This window comes from Sciurus vulgaris, assembly GCF_902686455.1.
Source record: "Sciurus vulgaris genome assembly, chromosome: 4".
Lineage (NCBI taxonomy): Eukaryota > Metazoa > Chordata > Mammalia > Rodentia > Sciuridae > Sciurus > Sciurus vulgaris.
In genome coordinates, this window is record NC_136464.1 from 58,853,442 (window position 1) to 58,870,842 (window position 17,401).

Consider the following 17,401-nt stretch of genomic DNA (forward strand, 5'->3'; position numbering starts at 1 on the left):
ACTGAGCAAGACCTTGCCAAAATAAAAGCTCAGTAGTGCAGTGGTAGAAGTGGCTTTGTGAATTTTAATTCCCAGTATCAAAAAAAAAAAAAAAAAAAAAAAAAAAGCCTTTGATTATACCTGCTTATTCTTAATTTGCATTTGCAGTTATTTCCATACCAATCTAAGTAATTCTTTTGCTTCATGTATAAATCTATTATATGAACCTGTGGGAGAAGTTTATATATCAAGAAATAAAAAAGATAGTTATGACTGGAATTATAAAATTAATAAATTTAGAGAACAAATAAGGAACATTTGTAATGGAAACCATCGTGGAAAATGGAAATGGTAATGAAAACCATCTAGGTTCTGCAGCCTCCCTTTCTTCCAAAACTACAAAAAACACTTACTTGGGGTGTTAGTTTAGTGATTAGAACTCTTGCCTAGCACGTGTGAGACTCTGGGTTCGAACCCAGTACTAATACAAAAACAAAAAGGTCACTCTTCCTTTTTTTTTGTTAGTGTTTCCTTGAACTCACCTAGGTTCAAACCTTAGATTTACTTTGGGGTGATGTTGGTGCCCTGTAGCACCAACATTAAATCAGATTGCAATTTTTATCAATTATTTTTCTTAGTAACTTTCTTGTCTTTATTACCTTTGCCGATGGTTTAACTGGGTGATCTTGAGCCACCTTAAACTCTTGAGCCCTTAGTTTCCTCCTATCTCTATCTAAAATTCTTTGTTTTTATTCTAGTTAGGTCATTTGTAGTCTATGCAAGAACTGTGGCAAACAATTTTCTAACTGATTTCCCTCCTCCAATTTACTCTTCTTATTATTCCACGTTAATCTTTCTTATGGCATATTTCCATTTCAGTCTCTTAAAACTTCTCAGTTTAAAAATACCGTCTCCTTCCCATCCATGGTCACTTTTGTAAGTACTTAAAAGAAAAAATATAACAACACTATATATTTATAAAATATATTCTGAAAACAAGTTATTAAAACATAATATGTATTTGCATATTAGCAAAAGGCTAGCTGGTCAGTAAATAGGGAAATATTTATAACAACGTATTTATCTGTGAAATAGGTATGATGGTACACCCATCTTAGGGTGTTATGAGGATTAAATTATTAGTCTTTAGCACAGTGCTAGACAACAAATAATTATATGTATTTAACTGTCTTTTAAATAGAATGCATAATAGGGGTTTGTACTTGTGAATATCCATTATAATTTCATAATTCAGATGTTTCTCCATTTAAATATTTTTATTTTGCTGTAAACTAACATATGTAAGTTATTCATAAATTAAAATATTTTTTGTGCTGTTAGGAAGCAATGCCCTCTGCATGCCTAGGGCAAGTGCTGTATCACTGAAGTCACACCCTTATCCCCTAACTTTAAATTTTATAATGGAATTTATTAAAATATTTTCTTGGGTATGGGTCATATTATTCCAAATTCCTTGGTAATTATTGGTGGTAATTTCAGAGAGCAGAAGTTTTTCATTTAATTTTTTTGAGATTTTAGTTTTTTCTTCAATTTTTTTTGCAACATAACCTATGGTCATTATAAACTGGATATTAGAGATTCTTTCAGAAGTGTCAATAATTTTTACTTTTATTTAAACAATAATTTTATTTCTTTTCAATAACAGGGAAATTGTGTCTTAAGTGAAATAGCTTTTGCTAGTTGTTTTCTTTGTAATAAAATCAGCAGCATGATCTTTAAGGGAAATAAATCTGACTTAATTCCATGATAATAGTCCCTAATTCCAAATGATTAATGTCCTCATCTAAAAAAAGGAGAATCATAAAATGCCTCAATTATACATCCAGTTGTTTAATTAAACAAAGAAGAAAAAAGAAAAAACTAGTTGTTGAAAAATTAGTATTTTTCCAATTTTTTTTCTCTTTCTAGAAAATAAGACTAAAATTTTTTAAAAAGTGGAATTTAGTAATACTTTAAATCTCATAATGTGATATCTTGTGAACTTTTTTTAGATGTGAATCTTAAGTGCACTTTACATTGCTTTAATTGGAGTTTTGAGTTGTTCAGAGAGAAGGGAAGAGGAAACTATTTTTAGCAACTAGTGAGGTATGGCAGGACAAGATTTGAAACTTATCATTTGACAGAATTAAGTTCTGAACACTGCAAATAACCAAACAAAAACAAACAACCATATATAGGTATTTAACAAACTATATTCCTCTTCATTGTTTCAAGATGACTGTGGGGTATTCATAGCAATAATGGTCTTCTATATCCTGATATTTGATATAAAATCAACAGAATTTTGAATTATTGTCACACTTTGTTGATAGTTAGAGTCCCCCCCCTCCTCTCTTTGTGCAAATACTCTTACCGCTGGGCTATTATGACAGCCCATCAAGATAATTTCTTTCTTTCTTTTTTTGTTTTTTTTTTTTCTTGTGGTTCTGGGGATTGTACCAAGGCTTACCAACTTATTAGGCAAGCCCTATACCACTGAGCTGTACTCGCAGCCCCAGAGGGTTTCTTTGTTTTTAATTAAAAAACCAAAACAAAAATACCTAGAACTTATGAAATTCATTGACTACACTAAGAGTAAGATTAACCCTGGATTTGGATCAGACTTGTTAATCGAACTTTCTACCAGATAGTCCTGTTTAATGAATTGTGTTTTTTTAGAAAACTTTGACTCAATTTCCTCTTTATTTTTTCAGATTTTATTGTGTGTATTTGAGGTTTACACATGATGTTTTGAGTTATATACAGTTTATATACAGAGATATATACCAGAGTATTATACAGAAATTAACCTCTCATATAGATGTCTTTTTGGTGTATAACAAGAGAAGCTAAAAATCTACTTATTTAACAAAATCCTTACTCTAATAGAATTTTATTAACTTTAGTCCTCATTTTGTATGTATGATCTCTAGACTTTCTTCATCCTGTGTATCTGCTGTTATTTCCTTATGACCTATATCTCCTTATTTACCTTTTCCATGGTAATCATTATTTCATTTCTCTGGTATTTTAAGCTCTTTTTAAAAAAAGTTACTCCACATGTAAGTGAGATTGTGAAATGTTTTCTGTGTCTGGATTATTTCACTTGGCATAATGTCCTCTAGGTCTATCCTTGGTGAGGCCAAATGGCAGGATAATTGCATAATGGCTTTTTTGAGGTCAAATAATATTCCATTTGTGTGTGTGTGACTTTTGAAAATCCATTTGTCAGTAGGCATTTAGGTTTTTGCCATATCATATTGATTATTGTGAATAAAGCTGCAGTGAACGTGGGAGTGTGGTTATCTTTATGAGATGATTTCATCTCGGGTATTTTCAAAGAAGAGGTATTTCTAGGTCATATAGTAGTTACATTTAAAATTTCTTTAGGGAATCTCCATATTGTTTTCCATAATACCTGTACCTGTACCAATCTTACATTCCTATTCTTTTCTTCACATCCTGCCAACATTTGCTATTTCTTTCTCTTTTTTTTTTTTTTTTTTTTTGTTGGTGGTGCTGGGGGTCGAACTCATGGCCTTGTGCTTGTAAGGCAAGCATTCTACCAACTGAGCTATCTACCTAGCCCCTGCTATTTCTTTTTGATAATATTACCCCTTACAAGGGTGCGGTGATATTGCAGAGTGATTTTTTAAAAATAATTTTTGTAATTGTTGATGGATCTTTATTTTATATATTTATTTATGTGGTGCTGAACTCTACCGCTGAACTCTACACCCCCAGCCCATGCAGAGTGATTTTAATTGCATTTCCTGTATGATTAGTCGTCTTCAACACCTTTTTTCTTATATCTGTTAGCCATTTTTGTGTTGTCTTTGGAGAAATGTCTGTTCAGGTACTTTTTCCATTTTTAAGCCAGGTTATTGGTTTTTCCTCCTATTGTAAGAGTTTTTCATAAAATTGTGATCTTAACCCCCCCTCTATCAGATAAGCGATTTGCAATTATTTGTCCCAGTCCATATGTTGCCTTTTCATATTTTTGATTGTATCATGTTTTTGATTGTATCCTTTGCAGTGCAGAAATTTTATAGTTAGATGTAGTCCCATTTACTTATTTTTGTTTCTGTAGCATGAGTTTTTGATAGTATGTCCAAAAAAAAAAAAAAAACATTGCCAAATCCAGTATCAAGGAACTTTTTCACCTGTGTTCTCTTCTAGGAGTTTTTTTGTTTATTTTGGTGGGGTACTGGGGATTGAACTCAGGGGCATTGAGCCACATCCCCAGCCCTATTTTGTATTTTATTTTGAGACAGGGTCTCACTGAGTTGCTTATTAGTGCCTCACTTTTGCTGAGGATGACTTTGAACTCTTGATTCTCCTGCCTCAGTTTCCTGAGCTGCTGGAATTGCAGTTGTGCATCACTGTGCCTTGCTCTGCTAGGAATTTTATGGTTTCAGTACCATAAAACCATTGTCCATTTTGATTTGGTTTTGTGTATGGTATAAGTCTCCAGTTTACATATGAAATCCAGTTTTCCTGAACCATTATCAAAGAGATATCTGTTTCTATTATGTCTCTTGTTGGCCTTGTTGAGAATTAGTTGACTCTGTATGTTTGGGTTTATTTATGGGTTCTGTTCCATAGGTCTATGTTTTCTATGCCAGCACCCATAATGTTTTGATTACTGTAGTTTTGTAATATAATTTTTTCCCCTGGTGCTAGCTTTGACCCAGGGGCACTTTACCACTGAGCTACAGCCCCAGCCCTTTTTGTTTATTATTATTATTTTTTTTTTTCAGAATAAAATCCTCATTTTGTTTATTACTTATTCATTTACTTATTTTGAGATGCTGGGGATTGATTGAACTCAGGGCCTCGTGCATGCTAGGCAAGCACTCTACCACTGATGTCAAGTTGCTGAGCCTGGCCTCACATTTGTGATCCTCCCTTCTCATTCTCCAAGTAGCTGGGGTTACAGGTGTGCACCATAATGCCTGGTTTGTAATGTAATTTAATTCAGAAAGTGTGATGCCTACAACTTTGTTTTTCTTTTCCAGTATTAACTGTTTTTTGATTTTTGTCTGTATGTCTTCATATGAATTTAAACGTTGTTTCTTCTGTTTCAAGAATATCAATGGATTTTGGTTAGTATGGCATTCTTCTTGTCCATTTAATATGGGATATCTTTCTGGTTTTTCTTTCTATGTTTTGTTTTTTTTTTTTTAATCAATGGTTTATAGTTTTCAGTGGACAATTTTTTTACCTCCTTGGTTAAATTTATTATTGGGCATTTTTATTATTTATTTTTGATGCTGCCATATTGGGACTGTTTTTCTTGATTTCTTTTTTAGCTGGGTCATTTTTGGGGGAGGGGTATTGGGGATTGAACCCAGGGGTACCTAACCACTGAACCACAACCCCCTTTTTTTAAAAATTTTGAGACAGGGTCTTGCTAAGTTGCTGAGGCTGGAACTTGCAATCCTCTTGCCTCAGCCTCCTGAGTTGCTGGAATTATAGGCATGTGCTGCCATGCCTGGCTTCAGCTAGGTCATTATTATTTAAAAAAAAAAATTTATTACTAGAGATTAACCAGGGTTGCTTTGCTACTGAGCTACTTCTCTAGTCTTTTTTATTTTGGGACATAGTCTCACTAAGTTGCTTAGGGCCTCAGTTGCTGAGGCTGGCCCTCAGATGTGCCATACTCCTGCCTCAGCCTCCCAAGTTCCTGGGATTGCAGGTGTGTGCCACCAAACCTGGCTTAGGTCATTATTTTTGTATGGAAAAGCTGCTGAATTTTGTATGTTGATTTTTGTATTCTTCAACTTGACTGAATCCTTTATTATGTCTTAACAGGGTTTTTTTTTTTTTTTTTTTTTTTTTTTTTTTTTTTGGGGATTTTTCTACATAAAGGATCATATCATCTGCAAATAGAGATATTTAACTTCTTCCTTTCCAATATGGATAACTTTTAATTCTTCAGTTTATCTTATTTCTTTTCCTAGTATTTCAATTTCTGAAGTAGTTACCTGTTTTTTCAAAATAGATATCTCAGTAATTTAATGGGATAGAATTCTGAAAGTACCAAAATTATTTAGAGGTTTTTCTTTAGTGTGCAGAAAAGGATAAGTGCTCAGAACAGTTTATAAAGTGAAAATATGATTCTAATACATTGGTTTTAACTAATCCTCTAAGACTTTAATTTAAAAATTATTTTAAATTTTTAATTTTTGAGTGTTGATGCTCAGACCTGCAGCCTCACATATGCTATGCAAGTGCTTTACAACTGAGTTACACCTATAAGCCACCAGATATTTTAAAAATTAAATTGTTTTGTATAGGCAGATCAAAGCAATATATATTGAGAAGCTTTTGTATTTGACTGCTAATTCCCCCTTTACCTGTATCTTCTATAGATAACTATCTTTGTTAATTTGTTTCTTTCCAAAGTTTCTTCATGTAGACATAAGCAAATATAAATATATATTCTTATTCCCCCTTACCTTATACAAAAAATAGCATTGTGTATTATTCTGTGTTGACACCCCCACTTCATCTTGATAACATATCCTGGGAGAGCATTCCATATCAGAATGCAAAGTAAAGTTGCATTACTTTAGTATACGGCCACCAGTAGTACTATTCCATGTGTGGATGGAATCCTTTTATGATACTTAGAGAATTTTTAGTCTTATTATATAGTGTTGCAAATAACACATGCACGTGCACACACACATGTTCTTAGGTGTGTCTGTAGGATAAATTCCTGGAAATAGAATTAGTAGGTGTAAAGGAAAAACTCATGTTTTGTTAGAGAGTGCCGTATTTTCTCCATAGAAGTGGTCTGTTTTGTACTCTCCCACTAACAATATGCAAGTGTGCCTTTCCTCAAAATGAAAACTGGTATTAGGTATGTGGGATTCTTTTTGAAAACAAGCTTTTTAAAAAATAAGCTTTATTTGATAGCAATATTAGGTTGACAGCAACATTGACTGTTCCCATATACTCTTATCCCCAAACCCACACGTGACTGCCTCTTCACTGTTGATATCCTGCATCACAATGTGCATTTGTTATAATCAACAAACATACATCAATATGTTGTTATCACCAAATTCCATAGTTTACCTCTGATTTACTCTTAGTGTGACTGTTCTAAAGGCTTTAACAACACAGTGGTGTGCATCCACCTGTAGTATCATGCAAAATATTTGATTGCCCTAAAAATACTCAGGGCTCTGCCTGTTCATCCTTTCCTTGCAATCTTTTTACTGTCTCTGTAGTTTTTGGCCTTTTCCAGAATGTCATCTATTTGGATTCTCATAGTATGTGGTTTTTCATATTGGTTTCTTTTACTTAGTAATATGTATTTAGGTTTATTCCGTGTCCTTTGTGGCTTGATAGTCCATTCCCTTTAGCATTGAATAATACTCTGTTTTCAGGAAGTACCAATGTTTGTTATCCATTTAACTATGAAGGTTATTTTTGTATGCTTCCAAGTTTCACCAGTTATGATTAAAGCTGCTATAAACATCCATGTGTGGATTTTTGTGTGGACATAGTTCGAATAAGTACCAGGAATGCGATTTTTATAGGATTGATTATAGGATCATGCGTTTGATTGATTATAGTTTGTAAGAATCCACGAATTTATCTCCCATAGTTGCTGTATATACCATTTTGCATTCCCCCACCAATGAATGAGAACTCAAGTTGTTTTATATCCTGGCCAGAATTTGGTCTTGTCAGTATTATAGATTTTGGTCATTCTAATAGGTGTGTAATGGCATTTCATTGTTTTAATTTGCAATTTCCATATGACATCCAGTGTTGTGCCATCTGCTCTTGTGCCTACTTGCCATCTGTCCTTCTTCCTTGGTGATATACCTGTCTGGGTCTTTGCTGTTTTGTAATTGAGTTGCTTTGTATTCTTACTGTTGAGTTTCAATCTATGTATATTTTGGATAAATCCTTTAAATCTTTGGTAAATATTTTCCTTTACTTTGTTACTTAATGCGTTCTTTTGATAAACTTCCTTGACAGCCCATAAAGAAAAGTATATTGTTGGCTTCTCAGTGTAGTTTGAATGTACATTTCTTTCATTAGTGAAGTTGAACAACTTTGATTGAAAGTAATGTACATGAAAGAAATGTACATGATTAAGGGCTGTTTATACCTTTTTTTGTGAACTTTTCAGTTCGCATCTTTACCCACTGATGTGAATTATTGATCTTTTTCCTCCTTAGAAGTCTTTAAAATTGTGGAGATTAGTTTGTCCAGATGAGGAACATTTTTTCCCCTCATTTTTCTTATCAGACTCTCAACTTTGCTTTTATAGTTAGTTTTGCTATAGCAAATAATTTTAATTCCTCAAATGGGTACATGTAATTTCCTCTCTCTCTTTAGCTAATGACCTAGATTAAGAATTACTGCCTTCCAAAATTTTTCCTAATGTTTTTAAGGCTTACATAAGTATCTGTTGTTCCTATTGTGTCTTTTGTCTGTCTTACCATTAATTACATCCTTATTTCACCTGTTTATCCACAAATTGTAAACTCCTTGAGGATCAGAACTGTTTATTCATTTTTTTGTATGTAGTGTCTGAAGCACAAGAAGTATATAACAGTGTTAATAATGATGTTGAAGATTTGCTATAAATGATCATTCTTTATTTCTTTCACTTTGATTTTAATAGCCACTGCTAATTTAAGTACTCTTAACTTTTTATTGGTGAACCAGTTAGTCTCACTCACCTTTTTTTTTTTTTTTCTTTGCTACTTTGAGGATTGTTCTGGAGAGAAATTTATTTATTTTGGGAGCCTTTGTGAGAGATAAGATCTTTTATAAGTTTCACTTTTTTCTTCATAACTAAGTTTATGGGAATGTTTTGATATAAGCAGATGATTCCAAGTCCATTTTCCTGATTTTTTTTTTTTTTTTTGGTGTGTGTAGGGGAGACAATGTTGTTTTATCTTGTTTTCCTTTTTTTTTGTGTTTCTTACATATAATTTTATAAAAACATTCAGATTACATACAAAAATGAGATTAAGAGTAATGAACTTCAGTGTGCTTGTCATCAGCTTTTAGTTATTAACTCAGTACTTCAAGGTAAGTATGTAAAGCCATAAATCATTAGAGTTCTATAGTCTCTTAGAGGATATGGAGGGTTAACCTCCCACTACAAAATGCAAATTATAATAATCCAGATACAGTTTGAATTGCTCTAAATGAAAGAATGTAAACTCCTGTTGTACTTTGTTTCATTATTGCATGGCTACATTTATAAATGGAGTTAAAATGTGCCAAGAAACCCTAATTGACTCAGTTTTAATCATTTTTGACACTAGGCTTTTAGTTTACTGAAGTCTTATTAAACTAAACAATATTTTAAATGGCATTGGAAAAAACAAACTTGTACTGGTACTGGTGAAACACTGACAAACATTGCACATCTCAAGGAAACTAAGGAGATTAGAGAAACAGTTTCCCTACTGATTTTCACTAGCTGGCTCCTTGGCAGTCTGTTGAAGGTCCAATATTTAAATTAATTTCTGGCTTAAAACTTGAACACATTTTAACCACACAACAGAGTTTCATATTTGTGGATGTTAAAATGGCAGTCCGTAAAAGAGCCTTTCACTTATGGCCATTTTGCCATTCTTTTATTTACTCAGCATATCGAACAGATGCTTTTTTAAAAATGAGATATGTAAAGAAGTTATTTTTCATTAAAAAATTACCTATTCAGATTATTTCATTAAATTCAGAATCCCTTCACTGCAGTGTCTGTATGTTCTTATGTGGGTCAATTGTGGTTTTATTGTTAAAATCAAACAGCCAAGTTATTTAAGTGCTTTCTTTTTTACCTAGACTCTTTATTAGTAATGATTTTGAGTGGAGTATACATTCTGAGAGAATCTTTATGAACTCTTCTTTCCCAAGATTTTCAGAACTCTTAACATTATATATGGCATAATCCACTCAGGATATTATGTTTTACCACAACAAGTAGTACATATAGAGCATGAATTCATTAGATTTTTCAAAATAACTGGTTATTTTTAGTGTGTGTTTAAGCATTACCTTAGCTTTTTTTTTTTTTTTTTTTTTTTTTTAAAGTATAAAATGAAGATTGAATATATTCTCTTTGGAAGTTCAAAACTAGAATGTAATGTCTCTCTTCTTGACTTGTGTTCTGTAGAGCAGGTTGTTGCCCTGGATGCCCAAAATATCGTAGCTGTTTCATGTGGAGAAGCTCATACTTTAGCACTTAATGACAAGGGCCAGGTGTATGCTTGGGGTCTCGATTCTGATGGACAACTTGGCCTACTAGGATCAGAGGAATGTATCAGAGTACCCAGGTAACAAAGGTGACCACAAAGAGGTCCTTAATCTTTTTATAATATGTTTATTTAATCATTCTGCTACTGTGAGCATGTAAACATTGTCATCTGATTATTTCTGTCCTTTGAATCCTTTCAGAATTTTCTAGGTAAACTAAATTTGGGTTGAGCTACTGATCGATTATTTTTTATATTCTTATGTTCTTCAGAATCGACAGATTTTAAGTTTGTAAAGAAAAGGAACAGGAAATTCCTTCTGTATGATAATTTTTCTTTTAGTACCATGGACTGGTTTAAACTAAATAAATATATTATCTCGAATATCCCAACTGTTGATTTATTAAATAGCATTTGGTTCATGATAATCTTTTTTCAGTGTGGTTTTTATTGAATATGGAAGTCTAAATGTGCTTATTATAAAAAGAATTTGCTTTCCACTTTTTTACATAACAGTAATCATAATTTATATTATTAATTTAGAATTGCAGAATTATTTCATAATTTTAAAATGATGCTTGATTAGTGTTGTAGTCTTACAGAATTATATAGGACACAATTATTGTTTTAATACTAAAAACTGAAAGCACGAACAAATCTAGATAAAAATGTAAAGACTTAAAAAGAAGTATTTATTTCTTAAGATACATAAGTTACTAACTTGAACATAGATTTTTAAATCATACAAATTCTGGCCTCTTTAAACCCTTTTGTTCTTTCTTCCTGGTAATAGTTAAATAGGGACAAAAGAACTCTCCAGGGAACCCTCAGGTATTCTTAAAACTGTTTTTAGATTTATTCTAGGTAAAAATTTTTTTTACACATACTTATGTGTTTTGTTTTTAACATTGATAAGGTTTGTTTGATTTAAGAATAGTTTGTGGACAGGGCTGGGATGCAGCTCAGTGGGTGAAGCACTAGCCTAGTATGTCTGAGGCCCTGGTTCAATCCCCAGTGCTTCAAAAAAAAAAAAAAAAAGTCACAACTGCTAGGATAAAGTGCAGCACAGGAGCTGATATATTTCAGAACAGAAATTTGCAGTTTGACATTTTATGTTTGTTCTATTATTGAACTACCCATTGAAACTCGAATATATCACATTCACAGGTTTTCCCCTATTGAACATGTAAACAAATCCTGCAAAATTCCTCAAATTTGGTCCCTGTTGTTTCTTCTGCAGTAACAACTAAATAATACAATTCCCAGTTTGCTTATGGTGTCCCTTAATGATGGTGCTGTTGGGAGAAAAACATTTTTAATTAAGCTCAGTAAACTGAATTTCCTTAGACATTTCAGTTTTTAACTTCTTTCAGAAAATGGTAATTTACAACCAGATGGTTATTAACTGGATAATGTAGAGCATCTGTAGAAATAGTGAACTTACATTTAACTTAACCTTCTACTATTTTCATTTCTTCTTCTAAGTAGTTGTTGTAGAACAGGATTTTTAAGTTTTAAAAAAAGTTTGTTTTTTGAATGGAAAAGGACTTACATGTTAGATCTTCTGAGTCAGTAGTCTCAAAACCATGATTCATGCAAAGCTTTCTAGTTTCCCTTATTTTTACCTTACCAGTTGCATAATCCTCATTTTGTTGCTGTTCGCTTCTGGCATGAAGGATTTTAGTCAGTACTATGTAGATGAAATAGTAAGTGGAAAGAAGCTAATTATACAGAGATAGTTTTTTTATGTGAGAATTTTATTTGAAGATCGCCTATTGATTTCACAGTGCTGGGGATCAAACTCAAGACCTCATGCATGTTAGTCAAGGACTCTGCTATTGAGCTACCTGAAAAAGAATTGAGTTCTGTTGTTTAAATGTCTGGTTTTGTATGTGTTAAACATCTGTATTAACTTAGGTGTTTATACAGACTTTATATTCTCAGGTTTCAAATTTTTATGTGTTGGATCTAATTTGTATGAACATATTCATAATTTTCACTGATACTATGTTTTATAAAAGACTACCTGATTTTATTTTTAAATTTTAGGTACCAAATCATTTTTTTAGATACAAGGCTTTTTCTAGGTACCAAATGTTAAAACCAGTTTGTAGGTTTCATATACATTATCTGTAAGAAGATTTCTAAAAATTAGTTGTTTATAAATTTTCATATGATAATCAGAAAACTGAAGATTGACATTATGCTATTTTCCCCCTCCCCCCACTACAGAGGATTGAATCTAGGGCCTCATGAATGCTAGGGAAGCCCTCTACACTGAGCTTTATTTCCACCCCTTTCTTTTAATTTTGAGAGGGTCTCACTAAGTTACCTAAGCTGACCTTGAACTTGCTACCCTCAGCCTCCTGAATAGCTGGGATTACTGATGTGTACAATACATGGTAGGATATTACTTTCTTTTCCTTTCTTCTTCCCCCCCCCCCTTTTTTTTTTTTTTTTTTTTTTTTTTTTGATATTGGAGATTGAACTCGGGCACTCGCCCACTGAGCCACATTCCCAGCCTTTTTTTGTATTTTATTTAGAGATAGGATCTCACTGAGTTACTTAGCACCTTGCTTTTGCTGAGGTTGGCTTTGAACTCTCAATCTTCCTGCCTCAGCCTCCTGAGCTGCTGGGATTACAGGCATATACTACCACTCCTGTCTCTGGCAGGATACTTATTTCTTGATAACAAAAAAAAAATTTTTTTGTTTTGGCTTGGTGCTGGTGATCCTCCTCAAGGCCTCATGTGTGATAGTCGTGTGCTTTACCACTACATACATTTCCAGATCCCAAAACCATATTAATGCTTGCAGATAAGAATATGAAAATTAAGCAACACTTCAAATTAAAAGAATGTGATAATAATAAATAGGTTATATCTGAAATTCTTACTAGTTGGCTAATTTTTTCCTACTTATAATTTTGTGTTGTTCTGCAGTCACTACTATTTAGGGAAAGTCTGAAATTAGTCAATCAGATCACCTGTAGTGATCCCTGTAGACTTGCATTTCTGGCTAGATTTTTTTTTAAATTTAGAACTTAATATTTGTATATAGAAAAAAGCTTAAATCTAATTTTATCTTTCTTTCTTTCTTTCTTTTTTTTTTTTTTTTTTTTTTTTTGGTACCAAGGATTTAACCCCAGGGGTACTTTGCCTCTGAGCTATATCCCCAGTCCTTTTTTTTTTTTTTTTTCTTCTTTTGAGACAGTCTAAGTTGAAGAGGCTGCCTCATATTTGTGATCCTCCTCCCTCAGCCTCCTGAGTAGCTGGGATTATAGATGTACACTGCTTTGCCTGGTTTACTATCTTTTTTTAAACAAGGGGAGTACGTAATTTTCCTTACAAATCTTAGAAAAAGTTGTTGACAGTAAACTTGTAGTTTATTATTTTAAAGTCCAGCCTCTCAGACTATCAGCAAAAATTATAGGAGAATGATAGCAGTGATAATTCTCATATATAACTATTTCTGGACTAATTAAACATGTTCAAATTGTCATCTTGTTCAGAAATTTTATTTACTTGACCATTTAAAATATTTTATAATCTCTTCCTAATTTTAATACTTGAAAAATAAGAAACATTTTAGATTAAAAGGAAAAATTATTTTTTGTTTTGTTTTGGCAGTACTGGGGATTGAACCTAGACCTTTCGTATGCTAGGTAAGCTACCTCTGAGCTATACCCCCAGTCCAGTGTATTTCTTATGGTAGAAACTAATTTGTTAGCCTAAATTTTGCAAAGTTGAAGAAAGACTTGGTGCTAAGGTTTAAAAATAATTTTTTTTTGACAGTTCTAGGAATTGAACCTAGGACCTCATGCATGCCATGCAGGTGTTGCATCTGTCCCTGAGATACACCTTCAGCAGCTCCAATGTTAAGATTTTTCTTAAACCTAAATTACTAGGAAAGTTACTATTTACCTGGGAAAAGAAAATTGTTCATTTGTGTGCGTGTGTGTGTGTGTGTGTGTGTGTAAGTTGTAGATGGACACAATACCTTTGTTATATTTATTTGTTTTTGTGTGGTGCTAGAACTGAATCCAGTGCCTCACATGTGCTAGGCAAGTGCTCTACCACTGAGCTAGAACCCCAGCTCTATTCATTGTGTGTGTGTTTTTTCCTTTTTTTTTGTACCAGGGATTGAACTCAGGGGCACTTGACCACTGAGCCACATCCCCAGACCTATGTTGTATGTTATTTAGAGACAGGGTCTCACTGAGTTGCTTAGCACCTCTCTTTTGCTGAGGCTGGCTTTGAACTTGTGATCTTCCTATCACAGCCTCCCAGGCTGCTGGGATTATAGGCTTGGTGTTTTATGGGAAAAATATTTAATGCTTTGTTTCCTCAATTTTTCTTTTTCCTTTTTGGAAAGGGGATTGAATGCAGAGCCGTATTCTACCTGAGTTCTATCTCTGACATCCCAAGCCCTTTTTATTTGAGACAAGATCTTGCTAAGTTACTCAGGCTGGCCTCAGACTTGAGATCCTCCTGCTTCAGTCTCCTGAACTACTGGGATTATAGGCATGTGCCACCAGGCCCAGCTGGTTCTTCAAAATTTTAATTATATAATGTAAAATTTTTACTAGTCTTCGTTAGCAGTGGTTGGAATTTTGTCTTTAGAAACCCAACCAGTAGCGCTTTTAGTTTCTGCCTAAATTGCCATTGTATATTCCATTGAACAAATAGAAGAATATAACAGTACTAAACATATTGAGTATGCTAGAGCATATTATCCTATTTAGCAAACTGTCAAGAAAATTTTACTTTTGACCAAAATGGCAATTCAGATGTGTTTAATTAGCCCAGAAATAGCCATACCCCAAGAGAAGGATATATAAATCTGATTTCTAAGATTTATTTTTTTCTTAAAATTTCAAACTACTTTAAAATTCATTCAAGAAATGACTGAGTTCTTTACAATTGATTATTTTAGTGATGTCAGTCATTTTAAATGTTTGATATGCTCTAAGCTTTAGAGTTATTGAAATTTATAATCTGTATAAAATATTTGCTTTAGAGGTCTGAGTTCTTTTTTCAGAGATGATTGTGAACCTTTGTGTATATGTATATATTTATACTTATTTATAAATTTTATTGTTTTATTTTCCTGTTAAGTGCATTTAACTCCTTTTAAAAATTGAAAAACATTAAGCATATCTTTTTTACTTGATAAAGAATTTTTAAAAAGTTGTTTATTTTAAAAATTAATACATACAACATTTTGTGCATATTAATGAGGTATTGTGGTGTTTTGGTACATGCATATATTGTGTAGTTAGGTTAACCATATCTCCCCAAACATTTATCACTTCTTTATGACAAAAACATTAAAATTCTTCCAGGCTTTTTTTTTCTTTTCTTTTTTTTTTTTTTTTGTGGTGCTGGGGTTTAAACTTAGGGCTTTGTGTATGCTGGGCAAGTGCTCTACCACTGAGCTATATCCTCAGCCCCTCCTTCTATTTTTTTTGAGGTAGATGTTATGTAGTCACTATCTATGGTCATTGTAATGTGCAATAATACACTGAAACTATAATGTAACCAGACCAACCAATAGTGTTCATCAAGTTCATCCTTGTCAGCACCGTCATTTCAATAACAGTCATTCTTACTGCAGTGAGATGATAGCTCATTGTGGTTTTGATTTGCATTTCCCTAATGATTAGTGAAGCTGAGCATTTTTTCATACATGGTGGCCATTTTTATGTCTTCTTTTGAGAAATGTCTATTTAGATCTATTGCCTGTTTTAAAATCAGATTATTTGCCTTTGAGTTTTATATGTTCTGGGTATTAACCCCTTGTCAGATATATAGTTCACAAATATTTTCTCCCATTCCAGTGTCCTGAAGCATTTCCCCTGTTTTCTTCTAGTACTGCTATTTTGGGTCTTACATTTAAATGTTTTTATTTGTGCAGTATTGTTATACATGAGAGAGGGATTCATTTTAATATAATCACACATGAATTAAGTTTAAATCTTTAGTTCATTTTGAGTTCTTTTTTGTAACTGGTGAGATGTCTATTTTTATTCTTTTGCATGTGGATGTCCAATTTTATAGCGCTCATTTAATGAGAAGACTGTTCTTTTTGTTTAATGTATATTTTTAGCACTTTTGAATGTTGACTATAGCTTTCTATCCTGTTTCAATGACCTCTGTGTCTGTTTTTATTTCAGAAACATGCTTTTGGGATGACTATAGCATTGTAATATACTTTGACATTGGGTAGTATAATAGCTCCTTTTTTGTTGCTTTCGCTGAAGATTGCTTTGGCTATTTGGAATTTTTTTTTGTGGTTCCATATACATTTTAGCATTGTTTTTTGTAGTTACTTGAAAAATGTCATTGATATATTGATTGGGATTATACTGAATGCATAGATCATTTTGAATGGCATGGAAATTTTAACAATATTTTGTTTTTTCCTAAATCATGAACTCAGATGTCCTTAGAGAGAGGGAGAGAGGGAAAGAGAGAGAGAGAGAGAGAAAGAGAGAGAGAGAGAGAGAGAGAGAGAGTGTGTGTGTGTGTGTGTGTGTGAACGAGAGAGAAAATTTGGAATTTCTTGATGTCCATTTCAGGTAGTTTTTGTTGACACATGTAGCAGTGCTACTGTTTATATATATATATATATATATTTTTTTTTTTTTTTTTTTTCTGGTACTGGGGATAGAAACTAGGGGTTCTCTACCACTGAGAGACATCCCCAGTTCTCTTATAATTTTTACTTGCTATTTTTTATTTTGAGACAGGGTCTTGCTAAGTTGCTGAGCCTGGCCTCAAACTTGTAATCCTCTACCTCAGTCTCCCCAGTCTCTGGGGTTACAGGTGTGTGCCATCGTGCCCAGCTAGCACTACTGATTTTTATATGTTGATTTTGTATCCTGCAGTTTTGCTGAATTCTTTAATTAGTTATAATAGTTTCTTGGACTTTTTAGAGGTCTTTTTTAAAATTTTTTTTTATTTAAAGATTTTTTTCATACATGTATATAAGATAATAATGTCTCATTCTACCATCCTTCCATCCCCACCACCCCAACCCCTCCCTTCACTCCCCTCTGCGTAATCCAAAGTTCCTTCATTCTTCCCTACCTACCCCCCACTATGGATCAGCATCTGCTTATCAGAGAAAACATTCAGCCTTTGGGATTGACTTATTTCACTGAGCATGATCTTCTCTTGTTCT

At 33.0% G+C, this 17,401-nt stretch overlaps 1 protein-coding gene across 1 annotated transcript in view; it reads left to right on the forward strand.

The window, feature by feature from the left end:
- Positions 1-17,401, forward strand: part of HERC4 (HECT and RLD domain containing E3 ubiquitin protein ligase 4) — a 115,891-nt gene that overhangs the window by 14,891 nt on the left and 83,599 nt on the right. Inside the window, 1 exon segment of the mRNA XM_079135765.1 lies at positions 10,139-10,298. Coding sequence (XP_078991891.1) covers positions 10,139-10,298 — 160 coding nt within the window.